The 23,686-nt window shown below is 48.7% G+C and overlaps 1 protein-coding gene across 5 annotated transcripts in view; it reads right to left on the reverse strand.

Annotated features, from left to right (window-relative positions):
- CUX2 (cut like homeobox 2) overlaps positions 1-23,686 on the reverse strand; it is a 68,657-nt gene that overhangs the window by 34,751 nt on the left and 10,220 nt on the right. The window contains exon 1 of one of the 5 annotated variants that reach the window (XM_032705895.1): positions 19,165-19,355. The exons of the other annotated variants lie outside the window; for them this stretch is intronic. Coding sequence (XP_032561786.1) covers positions 19,165-19,203 — 39 coding nt within the window. The 5' untranslated portion in view covers positions 19,204-19,355. Of the gene's footprint in view, positions 1-19,164; positions 19,356-23,686 lie in introns of those variants that run through there. 5 annotated transcript variants of the gene reach the window in all.

A 23,686-nucleotide genomic window follows, 5' to 3' on the forward strand; every position in this document is an offset into this window, starting at 1 on the left:
CACCTTTCTCCAAATAAATGGATGCAGAAGCTTGCATGGCTTGTGGGAATAACATAGGGCAGGGCAGGACCCCACGCTCATCACTGAGCACTAAACTCAACAGTAACAGCTCGATATTCTCCCACAAACACATGCACAAACATACAGAAAATACTGTTAATGGCTCAGTATTTCTTTAAACACAGTCACCAAGGAAAAATAGAATTACTAGAATACATTTTAATTGATTTACAACAGCACTTAGTAACAGTGATAAAAGAAAAAGTTGTTTTATTGGACTAATTAGCTGGACTGACTCTGGGTTGGAAAAGTGTATCCCTGCAACCCGGCACAACCCTGACTGGCACCTAACACCAAACAGCTTCTATTCATAGAAATTCCTTAGAATCAGAGAAAACACGCTGCCAAATGGTTATTGCCAAGAACCAGGAGAGCAAAGGGCTGCTCCAGGGATAGAGCCACCAAACGGGACACACCAGCTCCCCTGGAGGATTTGAGCATCCCCTTTCCATCCATAAACACGCCTTTATTACAACTTGGATATTTCCTTCCCTTAACGACTTTTAAGGGCAGCAGATAAAGTCGAAAGAGGCGCACAAGCAACCAGCAAATGTTTAATATTCAATAAATGTGTCAATTTTACATACGGATGCAAATGGGGCTTTATTGAAGAATTGGTAAACTTCCTTGGAGGAAAGTAAGTGCGTTTTAGCCTTCAAGGGGTCCCCGAAGAATAGAAATGGAATGTGATTTGTGATAAAACTCAGCTGCTCTATAAAAGACGTTAAATAAATGTTGCTGTTTCACTAGGGATATACAGAATTGATTGCATTATAGACTGATTCCAAGATGCACATTCCCTGCCAGCCATTGCTCGCTCCCGCGCGCCGTGCAGCCCCTTCCCATTCCCTTGCCATCGTCTCATGCTGGTTCCTTAATTCCAGCACAGAATTTTCTGGAAATACTTTAAAACAACCCTTCCCTGTGGTTTTGCCTGCTCTGGCATCCTGAGTATCAACTGCAACGGCACAGGGCTGGATCTGCCTCAACCTCAGGGAAACACCTGCAGTGCAGAGTGAGAACCACCACGGATCATGGAATCATGGAACGGTTTGGGTTGGAAGGGCCCTTAAAGAACACTGAGTTCCAACCCTCTGCCATGGGCAGGGACACCTTCCACTAGCCCAGGTTGCTCCAAGTCCCGTCCAGCCTGGCCTTGATCCACCTCCTAAACCCCACAATATCCCCCTATTTTTGCCTCACTGTGGCTGACAGCGAAGAATCTGAAACCACCACTAAAGACAAAACTAACGGGGGATGAGGAGCAATTAAAACCATTCTCACTACCAACACCAAGCCAAGTCCCCAACCGCCCCGAGCATACTCCGCTGGCACCAGGGGACCATTGGAGTGAGGAGCAACACCAGGAAGGGCAAGGCAAACAAACCAATCTCCAACAGACAAATGAGAGGCCAACGGTACCACCGCGGCGAGCACAAACTGTGATATAATTGTGCTGCTGCTACATCATCTTTAATCAATAACATGATTGCGTGCACAGCCCAAATCCCGGCCTCCGCCAAGAAACAGCATGTTGTTAAAAAGCCCAATAGCTTTTTTTCCCAGCTAATAGGTGGCTCGTTCCCTCAACCCTGCTGATTTTTTAAATAAACCTGAATTCCAATAATTGTTTAATGTTTATTTTTATTTAGCTCTGGTTCACCACACCCTGGCTCTCCGTGTCAGAAATTGATATTTTTGTGCCGGTGACTGGGGAAAAAAATAAAATAAAATTAGGAAACCGTTGGTTATGCCTCATCATAGTTGGACTGTGTCGTAACCGCGGCTCAGGGTGGCTTCCAAAGGCTCTATTCCCCCTAAATTCATATTTGCTGCATTTTCCAGGGATCAGCTCGCCCCAGGACCCTTGGGTTCCCAGGACACAAGGGTTTTCCCATAAACATAGGATTATTTTTTCCCCTGCCTAACAAAAGTCTGGATTTAAGCCCAAAAGAGATGTTCTTGCTTTCCAGGTGGATTCATCCTTTTAAAATCCACCAGCAGTGCCGCTGCCTTCCCGTCCCCCACCCTGAGCGGGGTTGAAGGTGATTCTGGAAAAGTACAGGAAAGCTCCAACCAATTCCTTTAGGAGATCCATCACGTCAGATTAGCAACTTAGTTTCTTATTAGCTATTTTCCATCCTATCATATTAATATTTGTTTTCACTATACAATGCAGGAGTCTTATCATATTAGCAACTTTCACATCACATTAGTGAAAACAAATACTAATACAATACAATACTAATATGACATGATCTGATGGGAAATTGCTAATATAATAAGACTCCCCTACCATATTAGTACAGAAACATTGTGTGTCCCACTTACAGCTCTCTCTGAACTGGGTAAATACCTGGAATTTCCAGAACCAGCCATGCTCATCGTGTCCCAAGGTGCCCGTGTGGGATGCCATGTGCAGAGGATCCACAGCAGATGCATTAAATTGCAATGAAATTCCTGATTCAAAAGTAAATCAGTAAAATTTGGGTCCCCACACCATGGGACTGGGTGTCCTGGGTGCGCTGGTGGTTGGAGATCCAAGCCAGATACCACGACCTGGGAATGCCACACAGCTCCGGGAAACATTGTGGATGGAAAACTCTCACAAGTAATAATAATTTGAAGGAGAATCCAATTAGACCAAGAGCCTCATAGTAGTTCTGGCATCAGCAGCTGCCTCTCCTCAAGCCCCCAAAGCTCCCCAAGCTCCCAGCACAAACCCATGGCGGTGCTGGTGTGAGCAGCCATGGTGCTGGGAACTGTCCCAAGGAGCAGGAGACTCCACAGCCAGTTTGCAGCAGGAACTGGTGTGGGGAGCACATCTGAAATGCCAAGGAGGAATATTCCCAAGCAGAAATGTCACGAGGAATACAGAGCTTACACCAAGGAGTAAAGCTGGACTACGGGAAGGCCCAGTCAGTGGCCCCTGGGACACGGATGTTCACCCAGAGCCTGGGCTGTTCATGCTGAGCACTAGGCCAGGAACGAGATACAACCCATGCATTAGGAAAAGCAAACACCTTAAAACACCAGCTCCATTGGGCAGCCTCCTCTGGTCCTGGTCAGAAGTTCACCCCTACCCACCAGCGCCTGGAGCCATTTTCCTGCTCCCCTGCTTCAGTTCTCCTGCAGGTCCCACCAAACATCTCCCAAATTTTGGCCATGAGCTTCGGGCTTGAAAACAAAGGGGGGTTTCTCACCCCAGCTCCATGGCAAAGCCATCTCCAGAGCCACTCTCTGGCTCAGCACCAGCACTGGCACAAATCTATGGATGCTCCGTGCCACCCTGGACAACTGTGCCACAACTGCTGCGGAAAAGCGCTCCCGCACGGAGCGAGGCAGCGCATCCCCTCCGAGCCATGCCCAGCTCCGGCATGCTCAGCACTTTTCTATTCTCTCAGCAATTTTCTGTTCTACTGAATTAGTAGTTTGTATTGAATTAGTATTCATTTTCCCTAATATGATATATAAGCATAATCACGTTAGTGACTTTGATATCGCATTAGGTTCTACCGCCGGCACGAATCCTGGCCCCCGCAGCGCTGCTGGGAGCACCATTGCCAAGGAGGAATTCTGTGGGAATGCTCCAAATGTGAGGCTGGATTCTGCTCTCACCAAACCCTCCCAGACCCATAGTGCCAAGCTGAGGTCCCTGCCAGGATTTCCCTGCCTGTCATGGCAAACCAAACTAAAGGATGCTGCATCCCAAACAAGTAACTCCATCTAAAATGAAAGATTCCCAAAAGCTGCAGGTGCACAGCATCAGCCAGCAGCACCCAGCAGCTATGGGTGCTCCTCTCCTTGCAATTCATGGAAATTTGGGAATTAAAGCTGAGCAGACAGCAGGATACAGGCAGGGAGATCAGAGTAACAGCAGGGATGGGGGATGCTCGCTGCGCTGCAGCCAAGAGCTGGCATCTCCCATGGGAAAACCCCAGCCGGCACTGAGCCTGCCTCAGTTTTCCCATCAGGATGACACCGAGCTCTGTAGGGCCCAATCCTTAATTAGCTGATGAAGTTGTAATGAGCAGAAGCAGCAAGAGGGAGACGGGGGGACCAGGAAAGTCCCTGTGCCATGGGGCACAGAGGGATCAGGGATGGAGGGAGGGGCACCAGGGCCAGCACAGGGCCACTGGTGGGCACAGAGAGGCGGTTCCAGAGTTCATCCCACACAGCTCCATGCACTCGGCAGCAGGACAGGAATGGGCTCTGTGTCGGGAGGAGCAGCTCTGGAGCTCCATCACCAGCACACAGCCCTCACAGCCAGCACAGGGTGAGCGGTGAGGGATGGCCACCTGCCACATCCCGAGTGGCTCCTGTACGGACTCAAATCATCTTCACGTCAACATGAAATCATGTTTCTTTTAATCCACTGCCCACAAGGCTCCGACAGCATCGTGCCTGCATCTCCAATCAAGATTCCATCACCCACCGTGGGTGTCAGCAGGAAGGACCAAAACATCACCAGAACCAGAGCTGAGCTGCCCCATGAGCATCAGTCAACATCAGAGCAGTCACAGTGTAACAGCAGAACTTCTACTATATATTTATATACACGTTATATTTTACAATTTATTTTATATATATATTTATATAACAGATATATATTTCTATACATGAATCCCTATCTGCAGATGCCCACGCAGACATCCCAGGAGAGCCGGTAGCTCTCGGCACCATGCACCCAACCCAGAGCCCAGAGGTTTCCCAGGAAAAAGGCTCCCAGCCAGGCACAGATGTGCACACACGCGTGCAAACACACACAGAGGCATATTTTAAAATCCTAAGAAAACCCTGAGTCTTCACTGTCAGTGCTGTATATCACTTTGAGATATATACCATATTAGCAAAAAGAACTGAATTATATTGCATTCATGATGCAATTAAACACTTCACTAGGAATCAATGTAAAACTGATGAGGCCTGAAAGTAGTGCATATGGCTTAGAACATTATAAAACATTACCTTCACTCAAATCCTTTTCAGTAGCAATTTAAATCTTCTTACAGTTACTGCTGCCAATGGTAAACCATCTACTGATTCATAACAGTGCATGGGAACGAATGAATTTTTTTAAAAATTTATTCAACTACTAAATTACCCATGAAACCGGAATAGCTGACAGAAGTAATCTGAATTATTATTAGCTCTGCAAGTATTCTGCATTAGCCAATTTAAAACCACGGCTCACAGGCAGAAACCAGTTAGTACAGGCAGGGTGTTAAATGACTGCCATAGTTCTTCATTTTACTGCTGCTTACGTTTAAAGGTCAAGAGATAAAAATTACATATGACTGCAAACACAGAAAGGGTGTTTATCTTTTTTTTTTTTTCCTACGAATCAGGTCAACCAGAAACTTTCAAAACATTTGGAGAAATGATTGTGTAAACCACGATGCCTCTGAACGACCCCAGGATTTAAGAGGGGGTTGTGGAGCTGCACCAAAGGGGGTTTTTGTTCTTCCTCATCCTCCTAGTTTTTCACGGCAGAAAAATGGGAGAACACAGGGATGACATGGTCCTGAACTCTAAAACATGGGCGTGGTGTTGTGATCCAATGCCCAGCTGAGCTGTGAACATGGGGATGATGAATCCCACAGTGACAAAGGGTCCCATGGTTGAGGAGCAGGGGTGGCTGGAGGGGCTCTCCAACCCCTCTCCATCAACTCCTGCACCAGGAATTGCTCACAGGAGGATGAGCAATTCATCCCCGGTTGATATCCCTGCTGGGCTCCTAATCCAGGGGCTGATTAGTCAGAAAGGAAAACTACCTGGGGATTTGGGCACCGGCTGCTCCCGGCGGCGTCAGACCCTGGTGCTCCTGAAAAAAGGGGAGGAAGTGGTACTCAGAGGCAGGCACCCATTGTGCCATAAATCCCCCCATTTATAAACCTTGTCAAGGTGAGAGCAGCCCCTCAGATGCCACACATGCCACAGCTTTATCTCTTGCCAGGCAATTAAAACCTGTGCAAGGCTGGGGAGGGATGAGCTCAACCCCAAGCATGGGCACACTCGGGGGCCCCGGTGCCCATTTGGGGGTGAAGAAGGTGTCTGACCCCACCAACCAAAGGCAATGATGGGCAAAGCGATGCCACACACACATCCCAGAAGGATCTCAGTGGTCACTTTGCCCATTTTCCATGGATGAAGAGGGTAAGCCGGGGCGGGTTTCCAGGCAGAAGCCCCCGGTGCCAGCACGGAGCGGAGTCAGTGTCTCTTTAACTGACCATAACACTGCATCATCCTTTCTCTTCCTATTTTCAGTTTTATTAGCAAAGCAGCACAATGTTTATACTAGTGGGTATTACATTTGCCAGAACAATTACGCTATGACAAATGGCACATCAATGTAATCCATCAACTCGGCCCAGACAGGAATCCTTTATCCCGGGCTGCCATTAATTCCCAGCCGGGTCTCTGGGGTCCCATGCGTCAGTAACCATGACAACCTGGGGGACGCCGGGCGGCGATGGCACCTTGTTGGGAGAGACGGGCACCTCGGTGGGGTGCTGGGAATTCACCTTTGGAGCCGGCATGGCACCCCTGGGATTGGACATGGGGGAGGCACTCACAGGGCGAGACCCCTCCGTGCAGATTGGGACTGTGCAGGAGGCCAATGACAGTGGGGGGATACTGGGAGAGGCCACAGAGGATGGTGGCATGGGAAGGTGGTGACATCAGAGGGTGTTGGCACAGCCCAGGCTCCAGGACACAGCTCCCATGTGGATTCTCCACTGTCTACTATGACACTGTGCTCCCATGCCCTCTCCCCATCAAGGACAATAGTTTAAGGTGGTTTCCTCTGTCCTGTTTTCATGGAGGATCTCTTAAAACATATAATCAGAAATTGAGTTAAATTTAACCAGAGGAATCCAGTGTTCCTGAGGGGGATGGACGTGGAGCACAACCCTCAGCACTGCAGGAAGCCAGGCACAGGGGGATGGGACTGGCATGGGACAGTGGGGATGACCACTGTGGAGCCCACCATGGTTGGACAAGTGACGAGCCAGTGGTGCTCTGACAGGTGGGAGCCAGCAGCACATCCTGCTCCATGTGAGCACCGGTCAGGAGGGATGGCAGGAGATGCCAAAAGCACCTGCCTCTTTGGCGATGCCTGGGCAGGCACATCCCGCTGCCGGGCTCCCCAAACACTGGGAGATGCCTCAATGCTCCCTCCCCACCCATGAACACACAACTTGGACGCTTCCTTACAAAAAAATGAAGACAAATTCCAACAGGCAAAGAATTCCCAGGAGCCAAATGCTGCCACTCAGGAGCCAAAACCAAGAGGAAAAATCAAGCTCTCCCCATGGCCCCGCTCCCCGAAGCACCGAAGGGTTTCTCCTCCTCTGCCAAATCAGTGTGGCCCTGACTCAATGATGCACACAGACATTCCTCACCCATCTCCCCTGCTCCATTAAGCCATTCCCAGAATCATCTTATCCCCATTTATAATGTTCAATGCACAGTCTGAAGACTTCTCTAATCCAGTAATTAGATGCAACGCTTTGAGGGATGAAACTGGGAGGGTATTTCACTCCATTATGCTGCATTTTCCAAGGGTCTGCCCCAATACCATTTCCCCCTAGAAATGGCTCAGCTCACTTTTGGGAAAGCAGATGGATTTGAGGGGGTAATGCTGCCACCCCGAACTCTTTACCTCTCTTGGGGCTCCCCCTCATCCCACCAGAGAATACAAATATCCAGGAATATCCCTGGAGCATCCCCATCAGTACAGACCCATCTCTCTCCTCTATCCACTCTCAAGGAGTGCTGAGCCGGGAGGAAAATTCCGTTTTTTCCCCTTTTTCTGTAGGTAACACACTGGCTGCTGCAGCTGCCACAATAACAGCATTTTCCCTCCAGCCTCTCCCACGTGCAGGGCCAGGAGACGGCTTTATCCCCCTGAATCCTGTAAATCATCTCAAAGCCATCCTCGCAATTTATAGGGAGGACATTAAACATTATGGCCACTGACGGCATCAAATTACGCTTGAAAAATTGAGTTCTGCTGGAAAATGAATTTAAAAACTAAATTAAATTAAAACCTAACTAAATTAAAATTAGGTTTCTAAACCAAAATGACTTTTTAATATTTTCAGGAGGAAACAAAAAAAAAAAAAAACCCACCACCCTTCTGTCAACTAATAAAATTTGCCAGTGTCTTTTACAGCTGATGAGTCCTGTCTGAGAGCAATCCTGGTGATTCTGCATAATAAATAACTGGGATAGAAAAAGTGGAGGAGGATGGGATGATCAGCTGTGCCATCTCAGCTCCTTCAAAGGGGGCTGGGAAAGGACAGAAAGACCCTCAAAGCAATTAAAAAATAATCATAATTAACACAGTCTTGAGCAAACACCTGGATGGGGCAAATCCAGCTGCGACCGCTGTGTTCTAATGATGTTGACGTGGCCCCAATGCACTGGTGGGATGTCTGGGGACCATCCCAGCCCATGGATCATGCAGCATTCCGTGAGGATGCTTGGCTAGGGGTGTTAGAGGGAGGTTTGCTGATGCAGGATCTAGGGATTTCAGTCACTAGGAATGAGGGCATTCAGATATATCTTCTCCCCAGGTCTATTCCTGCCAGATCTGCAGGGGCTCTTCAAATCCTATAAATTCTGGTTGGTCTCATTAGGATGGGGGTTCAAGGATCAGAGTATCCCAGCCATGAGCTGAAATATCAGCAACAAAGCACCATGAGATACCACCTACTCATGCCTCATGTAAAGATGCTGATGCAGTGCTGGTGGGATGTCTGGGGACCACCCCAGCCCACGGGTCACGCATCATCCCATGAGGATCCTGGGTCAGGGGTGTCGAAGGGTGGTTTGGGGATGCAGGACCAAAGGACTGGGGATGCCCTTGTTCCCAGCATTGGCTAGGAACACTAGGAATGAGGGCACTTAGATATGTCTTTCCCCCAGGTCCATCCCCTGCCAGATCCGCAGGGGACTCATCAAACCCTGCAAATTTTGGTTGGTCTCATGTGGAACACAGACCACACCATCCTAGAACTGAACTGAAACACCAGTAAAGCACCGTAAGACACCACCTACTCAGTTTATCTCACTCTCAAGGCTCCAAACCATCGGCTGAAGCTTCCTAAAGTCTCTCCCCGGCCGTTAATGGCGGTAATTAATTCATCCTGCTTTTTAAACAGCACTCGATGTATGAGCCTGCCCGCTCACATCTTGATCTCGTGCTGTCAGGGCTGTGATAGAGGAGATGCACAAACAGCCTGGGTGACCATACGTCTATCGATTATCAGTGCAAGCACATTTAACACCAACGCCGTAATAGGACACAGCCAAACGAGCTTTAGGAGACGAGATATCAAGCACACAGCGGGCAGGTCTACACAGCTCATCCAGCAATTCCCAGTATCCAGGGGTTTGCAGGTATTTGGCCCTGCAGAAGCATCCCGAGGAGCGTCACCTGCGAGATGCTGCCGGATCGCAAAGGCAAGAGGCTCGACAGCAACTGCAGCCCCACAGCCCTTTTTAAATGCTCTTTTTTATCTCTCCGTATTATTTATTGCTCCGTTAAATTGGCAGTTCCCTCAGTGGGGGACATTTCCCCCCCCCCCGACTGGCTGCTGCTTCCCAAGATGCCAGACTCGGGGGCCAGCCTGCGAGACGCCAACCCAACGGTCCTCTTTCAACAACATTAATTATCTCGAGCTTTCCATAACAAAAAAAAAAGAAAATCTTGATCCCACTGGCTGCCAATAGTGGAGAAGCCGGCGGAGGAAAAGGCTTTTATCTCCACATCTCAGAGAAGAGCCTTGTGTTTGATCAGTCGGGGTGTTTTTTTTTCTTCCCTCTTTGTACATTTTGAACTTTATAGACTGATTAATTCCCCCTATCGCGGTAAACTGCTGTGTATACTCTCGAGTGTTGACTTGATTTTCTTTCTATTAAAAAATAAATATCTTCATAAGAAATTAAAAGAGCTGAGCACATCTTTGCTCCGTAAGCAAGCTGGGAAGAACCTCAGCCTGCAGGAGTGGGATGGAGGAGGGGAGGGAGGCGAGTTGAAAAGATTTCTTTATTTTAAATTAAAGTTTAGGATTAAAGGCATCAGGCTTTCAAGAGTTATTGTGAAAGCCTTTTTAAAAGTCCCAAGTGCATAGTCCATAATCTTCTTTTAAATGGCTAAATTTAGAATGAGAAACCCTCCAGCCCTCCGAACTCCAGCCCTCCACGTCTGGCACCGGCGAGGGCTCCGATGTTTTTTTAATACAATCACTGTTTCACAAATACCAAACAAGATTTACACTATTTTTGTAAGCCCTGGCTCCACAAAGCCCAGCTTTGCTGGGCTCAGTATCAATCGGATAACAAGTAAGTGCCTGTCCCTGCTGCCCATCAGCACGAAGGATGGAGTCAGGAGAAAAAGACTGGAGCCATTGAGTGCAAAAGTTAATTTCTCCGGCTAGGCAGGGAAGGTAGAGGCAGGCACCAGCCTAAATATCGACAGGCCACATCAAAAATCCCATTTATTGTTACTTATTCCCTACCTTTTCATTTTGCCAAATTATCTTAACCCTTACCTCTCACCAAGGATCAATGGACCAGCTGGAAGAAACTCTGAGCTGGTCACAACAAAATAAGGTCTATGTTTTACTCTCTTACTTTGCATCTAAAGTTCCATGATTGTGTCCAACACACACAGGATTTGACTGAGTTTGGAGCTATTTGGGTTAATAAATGCTTCCAGATTTATGGTAGTTATTCATGCAAGGACCACATTACATGTAAATCAATACCAGAAAGAATAATTTGCTAAAAATATAAATACTATGTTTAGGCTTCAACAACGTTAGGAAAGTGGGATTCTTTGGGGCTGTACGTAAAATAACTGCACCTGTTCGAGTTATCAAGAGATATCAGAACAGTGCTCGATGCTAGTCCACCCTAAAAATAGGAAATCAGCAACTCCTGCTCTTCCAAAATAGCTCCCAAAGACACAAGGGGCTAGGGGACCTTGCTTTCCATCCCCATGGAAGCTTGGTTACAGAAATCAGAAATAATTGCAAATAAATAAAAATTAATTGCCATTAAATGAAAATTAGTTTGTAAATAAATGCAAAAGCTGCTGCAAACCCTCTTGCAAGGAAACACCAGCGTTGTGTGGAGACCTGTCACCTCCTGCCCATCCATCCATCCATCTCCCAGCAAACCAGAGCTGGACCCAGAGGTGATGTCAGTGGTTTTTCCACTCCAGCCTGACCATCACCATCCATCTCCTCATTTGGCTGATAACACAGGAAGGAAGCAGAGCCCTGGGGTTCATTTTTGCCGTGGTTTTTGGTTTTCCCTCTCCAGCCACTCCTGGGCATCCCCGTCCCATGGCAAGGCAGGACGTGCCACCCCACCCAGGCAGGATGGGTGCTGCGGGAAGGCCCTTTCCCATGGGATCCAGGGCTGTGCCGAAGAGAGACATCTCTGCCTGTAACTCCATAACTCAGAATAAAAAGCTGAAGCTCGAACACAGTGCAATTAATGCAGGAAGCATCGATTTCTGCGTGGCACCAAGCTGGCTCATTAATCCCAGGTGCTCCTACGAGCCAATTCCAGCACCGGCCTCCCCGCCACAGGAGCCAAACAGGAGGATATGGCAGGAGAAATTCCTCCATACACTGACCTTTTATCAGCTCAGAGCTTCAAACACCACACACCCGCAACCCAAAACCCACGTCAGCTCCCGGTGCTGCAGAGCCACGGGAGTTACCATCCTGGGAAATGGGCTGTGTTTTCAAGGGCAGCATCCCACCTGCCTCTGCCAGGGACTGGGGTGATGCTGGGATGCAGGGATGACTTTTTGGATGAAAGGGACAAGCCACCTCCACATGTCTTGGTTCAGTCCGTGCCACAGCATCCTCACAAAATCCCCCTTGGTCCACCCAGCAACACCTTCCTCCCCTCCAGCATGGATTCAGGAGTGGGGTGAGGGGAATCCCCTGAGTTTGGGAAGCTGCTGGAAGTCACCTAAAGCCCCACAAACCATCAGAGACCAAGGTCGATGCCCCGGTGCCATCTGGCCAGGAGAGCATCTCCCCACACTGGGAGCCTGCTGGCTCCAACAGCCCTGGAATGGGGGGTCCTGGATTTAGGAACATGGTTCAGACAGCTAAAATATAACACTGAAGAGGGGTAAAGTTGCCTTTTTGCCCCAAACACGTCCAAGGTGGGGAAGCCTGGATGTAAGAATAAGGCTCAGGCAGGGAAAAAAGAAGATGGGGGGGGTAAAACTGCCTCATTATCCCAAATACCCCCTAGGTGGGGAAGCCTGGATGCAGGAATATGGCTCAGGCAGCAAAAAAATCACTTTGGGGGGGGAAAAGCTGCCTCTTTACCACATGGGACCATGTTCCTATGCGGGGGTCGGATGCAGCAGACGGCTGGGAAGGAAGGCGGGAGCATCCTCCCCTCTGGAACGAATGCCAAATCTGGTTTGCACTTGACAGAGCCTGACAAGAGCAACAATCACAGATTAGTAGGAAAACTTCTTGCTTTTCAACAAAGGTTAATAAATAGTGACAGCATTAAGTCTCTTCTGATTAACTATGCTGAAAGATATTATTGCCGTTTGGAACACGGAATCATTATTGGATTAACCACAGTGTATAAAAATGAAATGTGAGTTTTAATCTCCGACGCAGCCTCGCCGCGCTCCGACACACACCGGGCAATGCACAACTGCTCCCTCTAAATTCCCTGACTCTGTCTGTGCAGAGATTCCATCGAAACCACGTCGTCTTTCCAGTTTTGGGCGCGTTTTTTTCTTTACTTGACTGCAATGAAGCCACCGCGACTTGACTTGAGAGGCATCTGAAAAGGAGCCACATGTTCTGGCTAAAATTAAGCCCCAAATCCTCTGTCATCTCCGAATCCAGCATCTCCCAGGGAGGATTTCACTGGGCTCCAGTGCCCTGGCATGGAGCAGGCAGGGATGAGGGCAAGGAGCAGCAATTGCTGCTCTAAATTAAGGAGGCAGTAAATTAAGCACTTCTGCCCATCCTGTGCTTCCTCACCCTCTGGGCAGAGACATCTCAGGGGGAATACCCAAGGGCAGAGCACGACAAGGGACAACCCCAGCACTAGGGTCACCAGTGCCAGGCATCCCAAAAGGGATAAGGCCCATGGAGGGACCCCTGCAGTGCAGTCAATGGAGACAGAATGGATCCAAGCTGGTGATGGGGTGGGATGAACAGGGAGGGCATCATACCCAGCACTATGACCCCAGGATGAGCTTCCCAGGATGTACATTCTTTAGGAGAGGGGATATGGACCCAGGGTGTCATAATGGACATCCCACTCCCAGTGCCAGGCTGTGCTGAGAGGGAGGAGACAAAGGGAGATGGGGATGGGAGACAGGGATGGTTGGGCTGGAAGTGACCCACAACAATCATCTAGTCCAAGATGTTCAAAGGGAAAAGCTTTTCTAAGCAAACAGTTAAAAGGAAAACTCCCAAAGGCAGAGGAGAGAAGGCAGTGCCTGGGCTGACACTGCTTGTGTCCACAGGGCACAGAGGGCAGGGAAAACCTGCAAAGCCTCGGGATTTGCTGTAACTTAACAGTTTCCATACATCACATCAATTCTCTTCAGCTGCTCACAGGGCAATTTGTGCCCAAACTCAAGGCTCAAAATAGAGGGAAGGTGCTGCTGCATTTAATTAGACAAACTTGGGCGAAATCCAGGCATAGTCCAGCCTAATGCCAACACAGTGATGCTTTTACCCACTTTACCGAGTGATGATTTTACTCATTTCTACTCAAAATTGTCTACTGGAAAAAAAAAAGCTCATGACTGAGAATTTTGTCAGCTTGGGGTCTGTTTGGGATTCCTCCCTCCAGCCCTCCCACCAGGACTTAAAATACCTCCAGGCTTGGCCAGGAGAGAATATGATAAATATTATATTTACCACCTTATAATAAATATCACATTATAATAAATAACAGGTTAAAATCAGGGGAGAGAGAAGGTAAAGCCACAACTCCTCCCCAGGGAAAGGAGGGATGGGGAAGTGTGCAAACCCTGCAGATCCCACCACAGCCCCAGCATCTCCTGGAGCCACCCTGGATGAGGCCATGGGGCAGGACCTGGAGTCCTGCAAAGACCCCAAACTCTAGACCCCCAGAAGGGCTGCCTGCCTCCCTCTTCCTTAAAAAAACCCCAAACTAGTAGCAGAAGTGGTTCTTTTCCACAAAAAACACATCACTTTTATGAAAAACAGGATGCACTTTCTCCAGAAAAGGTGTTTCTGACTGGGAAAAACAAATTCAAACATCTTCCAAAAGAGAAAATTTCTGTAGTTGTATTTTAGGAGGATTCTCTCCCGTTTATCATTCCCATTGTTGGCTTTACACCCACCTTACTTCACTGCACAGTACCAGGACTAGTTTATAACACGACAAAACAGCTTCACTCTCCTATTATGATATTTTTCCTTATGTTTATTTTTAAAACCAGTAAGAGCAGCTGCTACTTAGCACCAACTGAATTCCCTTATCTCCTTTCCTGGATGAAAGGGGGGTCTGTTTGTTGTAATGAAGCCAGTTTGCACCTAGATCAAAGCCTCCACTGTTTGCATCCTTGGAAAAGTGTTTGACACTCGTGTCAAAGTGTCAAACTATTTCATTACCACGCAAAGCAGAGACACTTTGACTAGAGGAGATAAGATGTTTCCGTCAATCAGCATCCAGAAACAGCCTCCCCACGATGATTAAAAAAATAATATAACAGGGTGGTTTCAGCCACAGCATCCAAACGGTGGCTGGGGAGGGAAGGGATGGAGTAATAAATTTAATAGCACCAAAGCAAAGCTCAACAGCAAGGCATGAACATCCCACCATGCTCCTTCTGGGGAAATTCCACCTAATTCATGGGACAAAAACCAGGGAAAATAAGGAACTGCTGCCCAAAGGGAGAGGGGATGGTGGTGCTGGCTCATCCCGCCATCAGCCCCAGTGTTTCACATTTGAGGATGGAGTTTGAGGGATATCCCTGGCCCTGTGGGTGGGAAAAGGTGAGTCAAGGCTGAGAAATGTCAGAAAGCCTAAAAACAACCCATCTCTCTGCCCACAGAAAATCAAATGCACAGGTAGGAAAGCCCACACCTTTTCCACCCTGCAGCCCGGGGCACAGTGGAGATGAGGATGCACAAGGGATGGGATGAACTGAAGGGATGTTACAACACCCTCAAATAAATCACCAGCACAATGAACTGCAGCCCAAGCTCACTTCTTCTATGGGGCACCACCAAGAACACCCCCCCAGGCAGCACCAAGGAACAGGCAGGGCTTGGGGACTTCCACACAGTCCAGGAATGCTCTCTGAAACCAGGACCAGGTCAGCAAAACCCCAGGAGGGAGCTGGGGCCCCTTGGATATAGCAAAGGAGCCTATGGGATCATGTCTTAAGAGACTCATCACACACAGAGAGTCCTTCATATGGAAGAGCCAAAAAACAGCTGCAAAATTTAATCAGAAAGGAAGATCTTGGGTACCATCAGCTCCATCTCCTCTGAAAAGTCCTCAAAGGCTGCTGGTGGTTGAAAACACTGTGGGGAAACACCTCTAGAATCTGTTGCTCCCTATTTCTGCTCACTCCTCCCTAATCCATCTCTTAGAGCAACATATAGTTGGGGTCCACATGGTGACATAAGATGGGGGGACGCTCGTGCTCAGTGCCAGGAGGTGACATGGTCCCTCCAGTGTCACCAAGCTATGCCAAAAACAGTAAGGACCCCGCAAGCGGGCTGTGGGATCTTCTCGGCAGTGGGTGCAATGAATATGTTTGTTCAATGGAAAACAGAGTTGGAAGCAGCATCCAGCCGTGGTGGAGATTAGAGAAAAGCCTGCTTAGACCTGGCTGCACTGGAGGAGCCATATGGGAACACTTCATCCCTGTGTAAATACTGCCACCAGAATGCCGGCACAGCTCCGGCCCCGAGACCAGCGAGAAGTTATCAGCTGAGCAAATTCTGCTTGTTTAATTTTCTGTTGCCTTCAGGCACATTCACCTCGCTGATCTTCCCCCAAATGCTCTTTTCCCCTCTCCTCTCTGGAAGAGGGAGACTTATTCCTCAGGCTGACCCTCCCATAGGACCCATGTGGATTTCCAGAAGCAGGAGAAGAGTGGCTGCATCTCTCCCTGAGGATGATTCCCAGGTTAATTCAGGTCGAGCTCCTGGCCAGAGCGAGCTGTTTGGGGCACACATGCAGATCCTCTCCGCTGACCTCTTTGCAAACTCCTCTTGCAAAATTGGTTTTTAGCAAAGCCACTTATCACCTTAACCATCTATCGATTCCCTGACTCCCAGCCAGAGCTCCCAGGATCCAACAGCACGGGCAGGAGAAGCAGAGGAACATGACTGTGAAGGAGGGCACTACAGCACATGGCCAAAATCACCCCAAACACAAGGCAAGGGGGTCAGAGGCTCACCAGGAACATCAATGGCCTCTCCATGGGGCAAACACTGCCCACAGGAAACTGCTGCTATTTATTGCCACACTCAGCACAGGAAAGATGCAGGTGATCCTTGAGATGGATCCTTGGACTCCATCCCATCAGGCACAAATCCTGCCCTCAGATGTGGCTCCACACTACAAGAAGGACATTGAGGTGCTAGAGCGTGTCCAGAGAAGGGAATGGAGCTGGGGAAGGGTGTGGAGCAGCAGGAGCAGCTGAGGGACCTGGGGGGGGCTCAGCCTGGAGAAAAGGAGGCTCAGGGGGGACCTTTTCACTCTCTCCAACTCCCTGACAGGAGGGGGGAGCCAGGGGGAGTGGGGCTCTGCTCCCCGGGAACAAGGGACAGGACAACAGGGAACAGCCCCAAGCGGCACCACAGGAGGTTCGGGTTGGATATTAGGGAAAATTTGTTCATAGAAAGTGTGGTCAGGCATTGGAACAGGCTATCAGGGCAGAGTTGGAATCACCATCCCTGGAAGTGTTCAAAAGGCATGTGGATGTGGCACTCGGGACATGGTTTAGTGGTGGCCTTGGCAATGCTGAGTTAACAGCTGGACTCAGCGACCTCAGAGGTCTTTTCCAGCCTTAAAGATTCCACAATCCCATTCCACCGAGCTGGGACCTGTGCAACGCCAGGACCTCCATCTCCCACACGGCAACCGCAGAGGAGAATAAATAAACAACACCTTCCCCTGAGCATCCCTCCCTAAGGAATCTCCCACATGACAGAAGAGCCACCTAAATCCGAGCTGGGCAACCAGGCCAGGCCAGGAGCAGCGGCTCCAGGATGGAGGCTGAAGCAGGAGCTGCCTGCGGGAGCTGCCGCCTCTCGCGCTTCCCAGCAGTATCGATCTCCCAGCAGTAACAGCTGGTATAATTTTTGCTTAGCTTCAAATACCTGGTGATCATGAATTCTTTGGCCACAAGGTTATAAAGCATTCTCTAAAACATGAGAAAAAGATTAAGCCTGCTTATAGTTAATAATATACTGTACACTGTCTATCAAGCTGGCTGTTTGCTATTGAGAGCCTACTATTAGACACTTATTTAAAAGGCCTTTCAAGGCTTCCCAAGAAAGTGCAGTTATGCATTTTTTTTTCTGGCAAGAACTACTATAGATAAACATCAATTCACTCCTGCGGATCACAGTCGCAGTAAATAAATTTTTCAGGAAGCTAAGTTCCATACAAAGCCTCCTCAAAGCTCCCCTTTCACACAACATCAATGTTTGGCCTCTGAGAAAGAAAAAGCTCGAAGGTTGCTTTATCCAGAGCTAAATTATCAATTGTAGCTGCTTAAGAAAAAAATAAAAAAGAGGGTGTTTCAGTAAGAAATCGGGGTGGGAGGTAAACAACACGGTGGGTAGGTGGTGATGCCAGGTGGAGACAAAAAGGGGAAAGGAAGGGTGATGGATCTGGACCCTCTAGGATGGCATCTGCAGCCCCGAAACGATCACTGAGGCGAGGAGGGAGAACCAGCTCCGGGCAAGCTCAGCAGCCACCGCCTGCACCAGGTTCCTTTATAGCTTTGTAAAGTAGCAGCCTGGGATTATCCACTATAAAGTGTGTCACCAAAAAACCCCCACTCCAGTTGTAACCGTAAAAGCCGCAGCTCCTCGGATCGCTCGCAGGGGAGGGTGGAGGGAGAGCTGCCCGGCACACGGCTGAGCCAGGTTTGCCAGCTCACACAGTGGGAAGGAGTTACGAACCATCGGGATCCTAAAGTGCTTTTTGAAGCAGCTCGACGGGTTTCAGCTGTGGGATAGGAAAGTCAAGCAGGAAAAGCACCTCAGCTCACCTCTACTTAACAGTGCCCTTGTAATTCCGGTGTCCCATGGCGTTGCTGCCCACTGCCTTCCCAATAACACAGTCCTGGGGGGGCACATCCACACACCCCAAGCTCCAGGACTTGCTGGCACTGTTGGAGCCAGGGCCATGCTAATATCCAGGACACTCCATCTGCTCTTTAAATAAAGAGATGCTGGGCTCTGTTATTATGGTTTAATTATTAGCCTAAAAAAAGACTAGAGCACAGAAACCCTTCCAGGCTCAGTTTATGCATCCTGGTGGGAAGGGGAGTCCTTCAATAAGAGAGGGAGGGATGGGTGAGGAGAAGAGCACTGCTGTCAAAAGGTAAAATCTGCGTGGTCCCCACAGTGAGTCCTAATGAACCCAAATTCCCTGTGGTGCCCAAAATTGCTGGAGCATCATACATTGCTAAATGGCTTAAAAAATCAAGGAGGAAGAAGGAGAAGAAAGCGTGTGCTGGTCTGGGTAAGTCTGGATCAAATCAGTGCAGCTCTGGAACAACACATGGGACTGGCTGGGGTACAAATTCACAGACCCCAAATGAATCAGAGAATCACAAAATTATCTGGGATGGAAGGGACCTTGAAGATCATCTCATTCCAACCCCCTGCCACGGGCAGGGACACCTTTCACTTAGAACAGGTTGCTCCAAGCCCAGTCCAACCTGGTCTTGAACACTTCCAGGGATGAGAACCCTGGCAAGAAAACTGAGCTGCAAAGGAACAACCCTTTTTCATGTCTGTAAACTGCAAAGGAAGTGGCAAAGCACCACGTCCAGCCCCATCAGCCCCATTTGCTCCCCTCACACAATACCTGGCTCCCACACGGTGGTGGAACTGGCCCTGGCACCATTTTGGATCAATCCTGTCCAGAGCAATGACACTAAAACCCAGGGATCCATCAGCAATTAATTTCCTCAGCTGCTAAACACAAGGGCAATTTTGGGAGTTAATAAGTTACCAGAGGAGCCAAGAACTGGGCAAATCCCCAGGGCAGCTCCCCACTGCCCAACATCGGCAACTAAAGCCTCATCAACTCCATCAGAACTTTCTAAGCACCCACTATCAAATAAAAACCAGCTCAGCCACCCCTCTACTCTTTGCAAAACTGTTTTTCTTCCAACTCTTCTCAGAAAATAACCAGCAGATGCTCAATAGAAGAAGTGCATTTTCCATCACTAAAATAAACTTAATTTTGAAGTGGTGAACTTGTGACACCCATTGCTCTCCTGCAAATAAACCCGCCAGGGATGATATAATATGCATATTTAACCTTCTGATGTCGCTAATGTATTTAGGAGGAGTTGATATATTGCTGATGGGTGTGAGAGCAAACACCCATTACCTATAGCGTTATTCCCAGGTTATAGGAATGAGCCCTTGGAATATGGGGCTGTAAAAGCTCCAGAGAAGACCTTGGAGCATGGCTGGTTGTGGTCAAATGTCAGCAAACACAGAGCATGTGGGTGCCCAGAGTGGGGCTGGAAGAAGCTACAACACCCAGTTGGACCAGAAGGCTCATTCCCATGCTCACATCCCCATCCCTGGCATTCCCATCTCCGGGATCCCCATTTTCCTGGTGCTTAAATCATCACCTCAACAAATCAACAGGAAAACTATACATACAAATGCAGAAATACACCAGATTTTAAAGAAGAGGCAACACTTTCAAGGAAGAAATAAATAATCCGCCAGGAGCAATTCCTCACCCCCTCACCCCTCACTTAACCGATCCGAGGGAAAATATTTATTTAGGTTAAGGAGACTGCCAGAAGGCAAAAGTTTTAAAAGTAAAAATCCCAAAGCACCCAGGGCAAATCCATGCAAACTATCATCCCTACGAGTTCTTATGTATATCAATATCTACCAGTGACAGAGTGTCCCCAGCCAGCCACCACACGGCCAGTGACACTCATATTTATGAGACTTCTACCTTTTCTGTTATTAAAAATAAGAATTTCCTTTTCAGCCAGTTCTGTGATTGGTGGCTATTAACCACTTGGTTGGCTTCAAGCCAAAATTTTGACCCAGCGGATTCCATTTAAAAAATAATAATAATTTATTATTAAAAAAAACATGTTTATTTTACACGTCTTTACAAGAAACACATTTCAAGATGCAATGAAATACGTCACCTCTGGATTCTTGTTTGTGCCCCGGGTAATCAAACAAAATAATTGTAAAATAAATAAACAAAGCTTTTGGCCAGGTCTCCACTCAGTATTTAACTTTTCATGGGGATCCATCTCTTTAATGATGAAATCAAAGCTACTCCCTGTGAAACTTTGCTCGCAGGCAGGAATTTGGGCAGGATATTTCCACATCCCACAAAGGTTTGCCGGTGGCACTCAGAGAGGGGAGTTCCACACAGGATGCTCGGGAAGCTGTGAGCCAAACACCCCCAAAATGCTTTTATAGACAAGATTTGGTGATTGATAAGTGTTTTCCATCAATAACACGGTAACTAAATCAAAGCTCCAGCGTGGCCTCGGATCTCCTGAGTAGCACCATGGATTTCCTACCCAGTCAGCAGATGGATCAAATACCTGGCACGAGGCTGCAGATAATCCCAGCGATTTATTTTGGAGGAGCCAGGGAAAGGGAAGGCAGGGCCAGGCTCCGGCCCCGGCGAGGATTTGCGTATTAGTAAAAACAAACAATCCTGTAAATAACGAGCCCCTCGTCCTGTCTCCACCACGCTCCTCTTATTGAGTGAGTCAGATGTTCTGCTGATTAAAAATTGATCCATTTCAAAATCTAATCAACAGAATAGGATTCTTTCATATGTTATCAAGGCAGCTGCTGACAACAAAAACCAAACCTGTTATTAACCCATGAACCCCGATGACCTGAACCTGGCTGGGCTCTGCAACTGTAAATTATTCAGTAGTCCAAGAGCAATACCCGTAAGCCTGATGAATTTACGCCCCGACCGGAGTCGGTGGGGGTTAAAGCCAATATCACAGACCCGGGGGGCCCTGGGGACACGGTTCACGACACGCTGCCACTCCGTGTCATGCCTGGGAATACATTACAGGCATCTGCTCGCCTTCGCCTTGCAAATGTCTAGCCTTTTTTCTTTTTTTTCCCTTCTTTTTTGTTGTTTTGAAATGACTTTCTGGATTCAGCACGACGCCGTGGAAAGCCCCGGCAGCGCCGCTGCTCTCTGCTCCAACCCTGTGTCACCACCGCCGAGCAAAACCTCACAGAGCAAATGGTTTGCATCCCTGCATTGCTGGTTCAGCCACGAGGAACAGGAAAAATGGGGGAACAACTGGGATTTGCTTAATTCCAATCGTTATTTTTAAGTCCTGCTTGCAACTCTGGCCCGCGCTGCTCAACCCAACGATGGAGACGTCGCGATGGGTTGATGCCACTGCTGGGGGGCCCCTTGGATCTTGTTTTATGGGCTGGTGATGCTCCTTTGTGGCCACACCATGGGCATACCCAGCCAGGAGTCCTTACCCAGGGAGGTTTTAAAAAAGATAAAAACAACACAAAAATTATCTGCTTGTGCTTTTTTGCTGGTGGGGTTGGTACCCACTGCCCAGTTTCTACTGGTTTTTTTGGTTCTCCCACCCCTGGTAAGAGGGGGCTGTGCTCATGCCCACACTATGGGCACCATGTGCTGCTGACTTGTCCCTCACCAAGAACATCCCATTGGTGCAAAAGATGATGCAGAGAAGGTCCAGCCTTGCCACAGATTCCAACCCCACACCGTTGCCAGCACCCAGGATCGCTGCTTGCTGAGCCACCACAGCACCACTTGGTTCCCTAAATCATAGAATCATAGAATCAGATGGGTTGGAAAGGACCTCTGAGATCATCAAGTCCAACCCTTGATCCACTACCACCACAGTTGCTAGACCATGGCACTAAGTGCCACGTCCAGCCTCATCTTAAAAACCTCCAGGGACGGAGAATCCACCACTTCTCTGGGCAGCCCATTCCAATCTCAAACCAAACCTTTCTGCAAGTTTTTTGGGGAAAACTGGCAGGTTTAAGTGTAGATTTTAATGCTTTTTGGGGCAAAGTCCCCCAGCCCAACAGTGCTGAACTCTTTATTTCCTCCCCGGAGCTGCCCAGGCAGCCTCAGCCTGGCAAATCCACCTGGCTCCAACCAGAACGGGGAGAAATCGGCGCCACATAAACCAAGTTCAAAGATAACGACAGCTCTTCTCTTAAATCGTAATATATTTATAAGTTTAATGACTCTGTGACCTCTCCTTAAAGCCCAAGTAACCCCTGGGGAGCCGCCTCAGACTGACTGCGATCGATCCCGGCTGGGCTGCGTCTCCCAGCCAGCGGCACCTCCCAGGGATGCTCCAGGCATCAGGTGGGAGGTGAAACCCCTCCTGTTCCCCCCCAAAACCCGCTGGGTGACAGCAGCACACTGGGGTTGTTCTGATATTTAATACTGAGCCCATAACCATCCTTCACCCCACAACCTCAGGGGCACCCAGAGGACCCCAACTGGCACCATATGGCTAAAAACACCAATTATTGATTTCCCCCCCACCCCTATTAGGCCCAAAAAGGCTTTAAAAACAATTCAGAGAACCGCTGGCAGTGCCAGCACCCACAGGGATGCTCCTGGACACTCTGGAAGTGAAGCCCAGGCTGTTCCCCAGCAGGGATTTTGGAGCACTGTGCTCTCCCTGGCATGCTGGAATCCCAGCCCATCCCTACAGCCCCAACATCAGTGCACAGACATCACCTCCATCAATTCTGGATCCAAACCTCAGGTGAAGAAGTTGGGGCTGGAGGTGTGAGGGCAGAGCACAGCCCCCTTTTACCAGGAGGGGGAGAACAAAAAAAAAAAACCAGCAGAAACTGGGTAGTGGGTACCAATCCCACCAGCAAAAAAGACAGAGAGCATTTTTGTGTTGTTTTTTTCCTTTTTTAAACCTCCCTGGATAAAGACTCCTGGCTGGACATGCCCAGGCTCTGCACCCAGAGCAGGCTGGTCACCCACATAACTCCTGGACTGGGGCTCTAGGATCCACCCTATTATAGGGTACCTGGATTAAATCTCCAGGAGCTGCATTCCCACATCACTCCTTGTGCATCATCCTGCCCAGGGCTGCGTGGATCCCTCAGCCAGACCTCCCTATGCACTTCAGCATCCTTCCAGGGATGCTGCCCAGCGGGATGCCAGAGGGATTCAGACATGGAGAACACAGCAGGGTTTTGCCTCCTAATAAAACAGATATTCCGTATAATTCCATTATATTACAAGATAGATATTGGGGAGCGAGTCTTGGAAGGGAAACCGAGTGTCGGATCCAGCCCAGAGCAGCCCCATCCTGGCACAGCCAGAGATCCATTCCCAAAAT

The sequence above is a fragment of the Chiroxiphia lanceolata genome, chromosome 18 (assembly GCF_009829145.1).
Source record: "Chiroxiphia lanceolata isolate bChiLan1 chromosome 18, bChiLan1.pri, whole genome shotgun sequence".
Taxonomy (NCBI): Eukaryota; Metazoa; Chordata; class Aves; order Passeriformes; family Pipridae; genus Chiroxiphia; species Chiroxiphia lanceolata.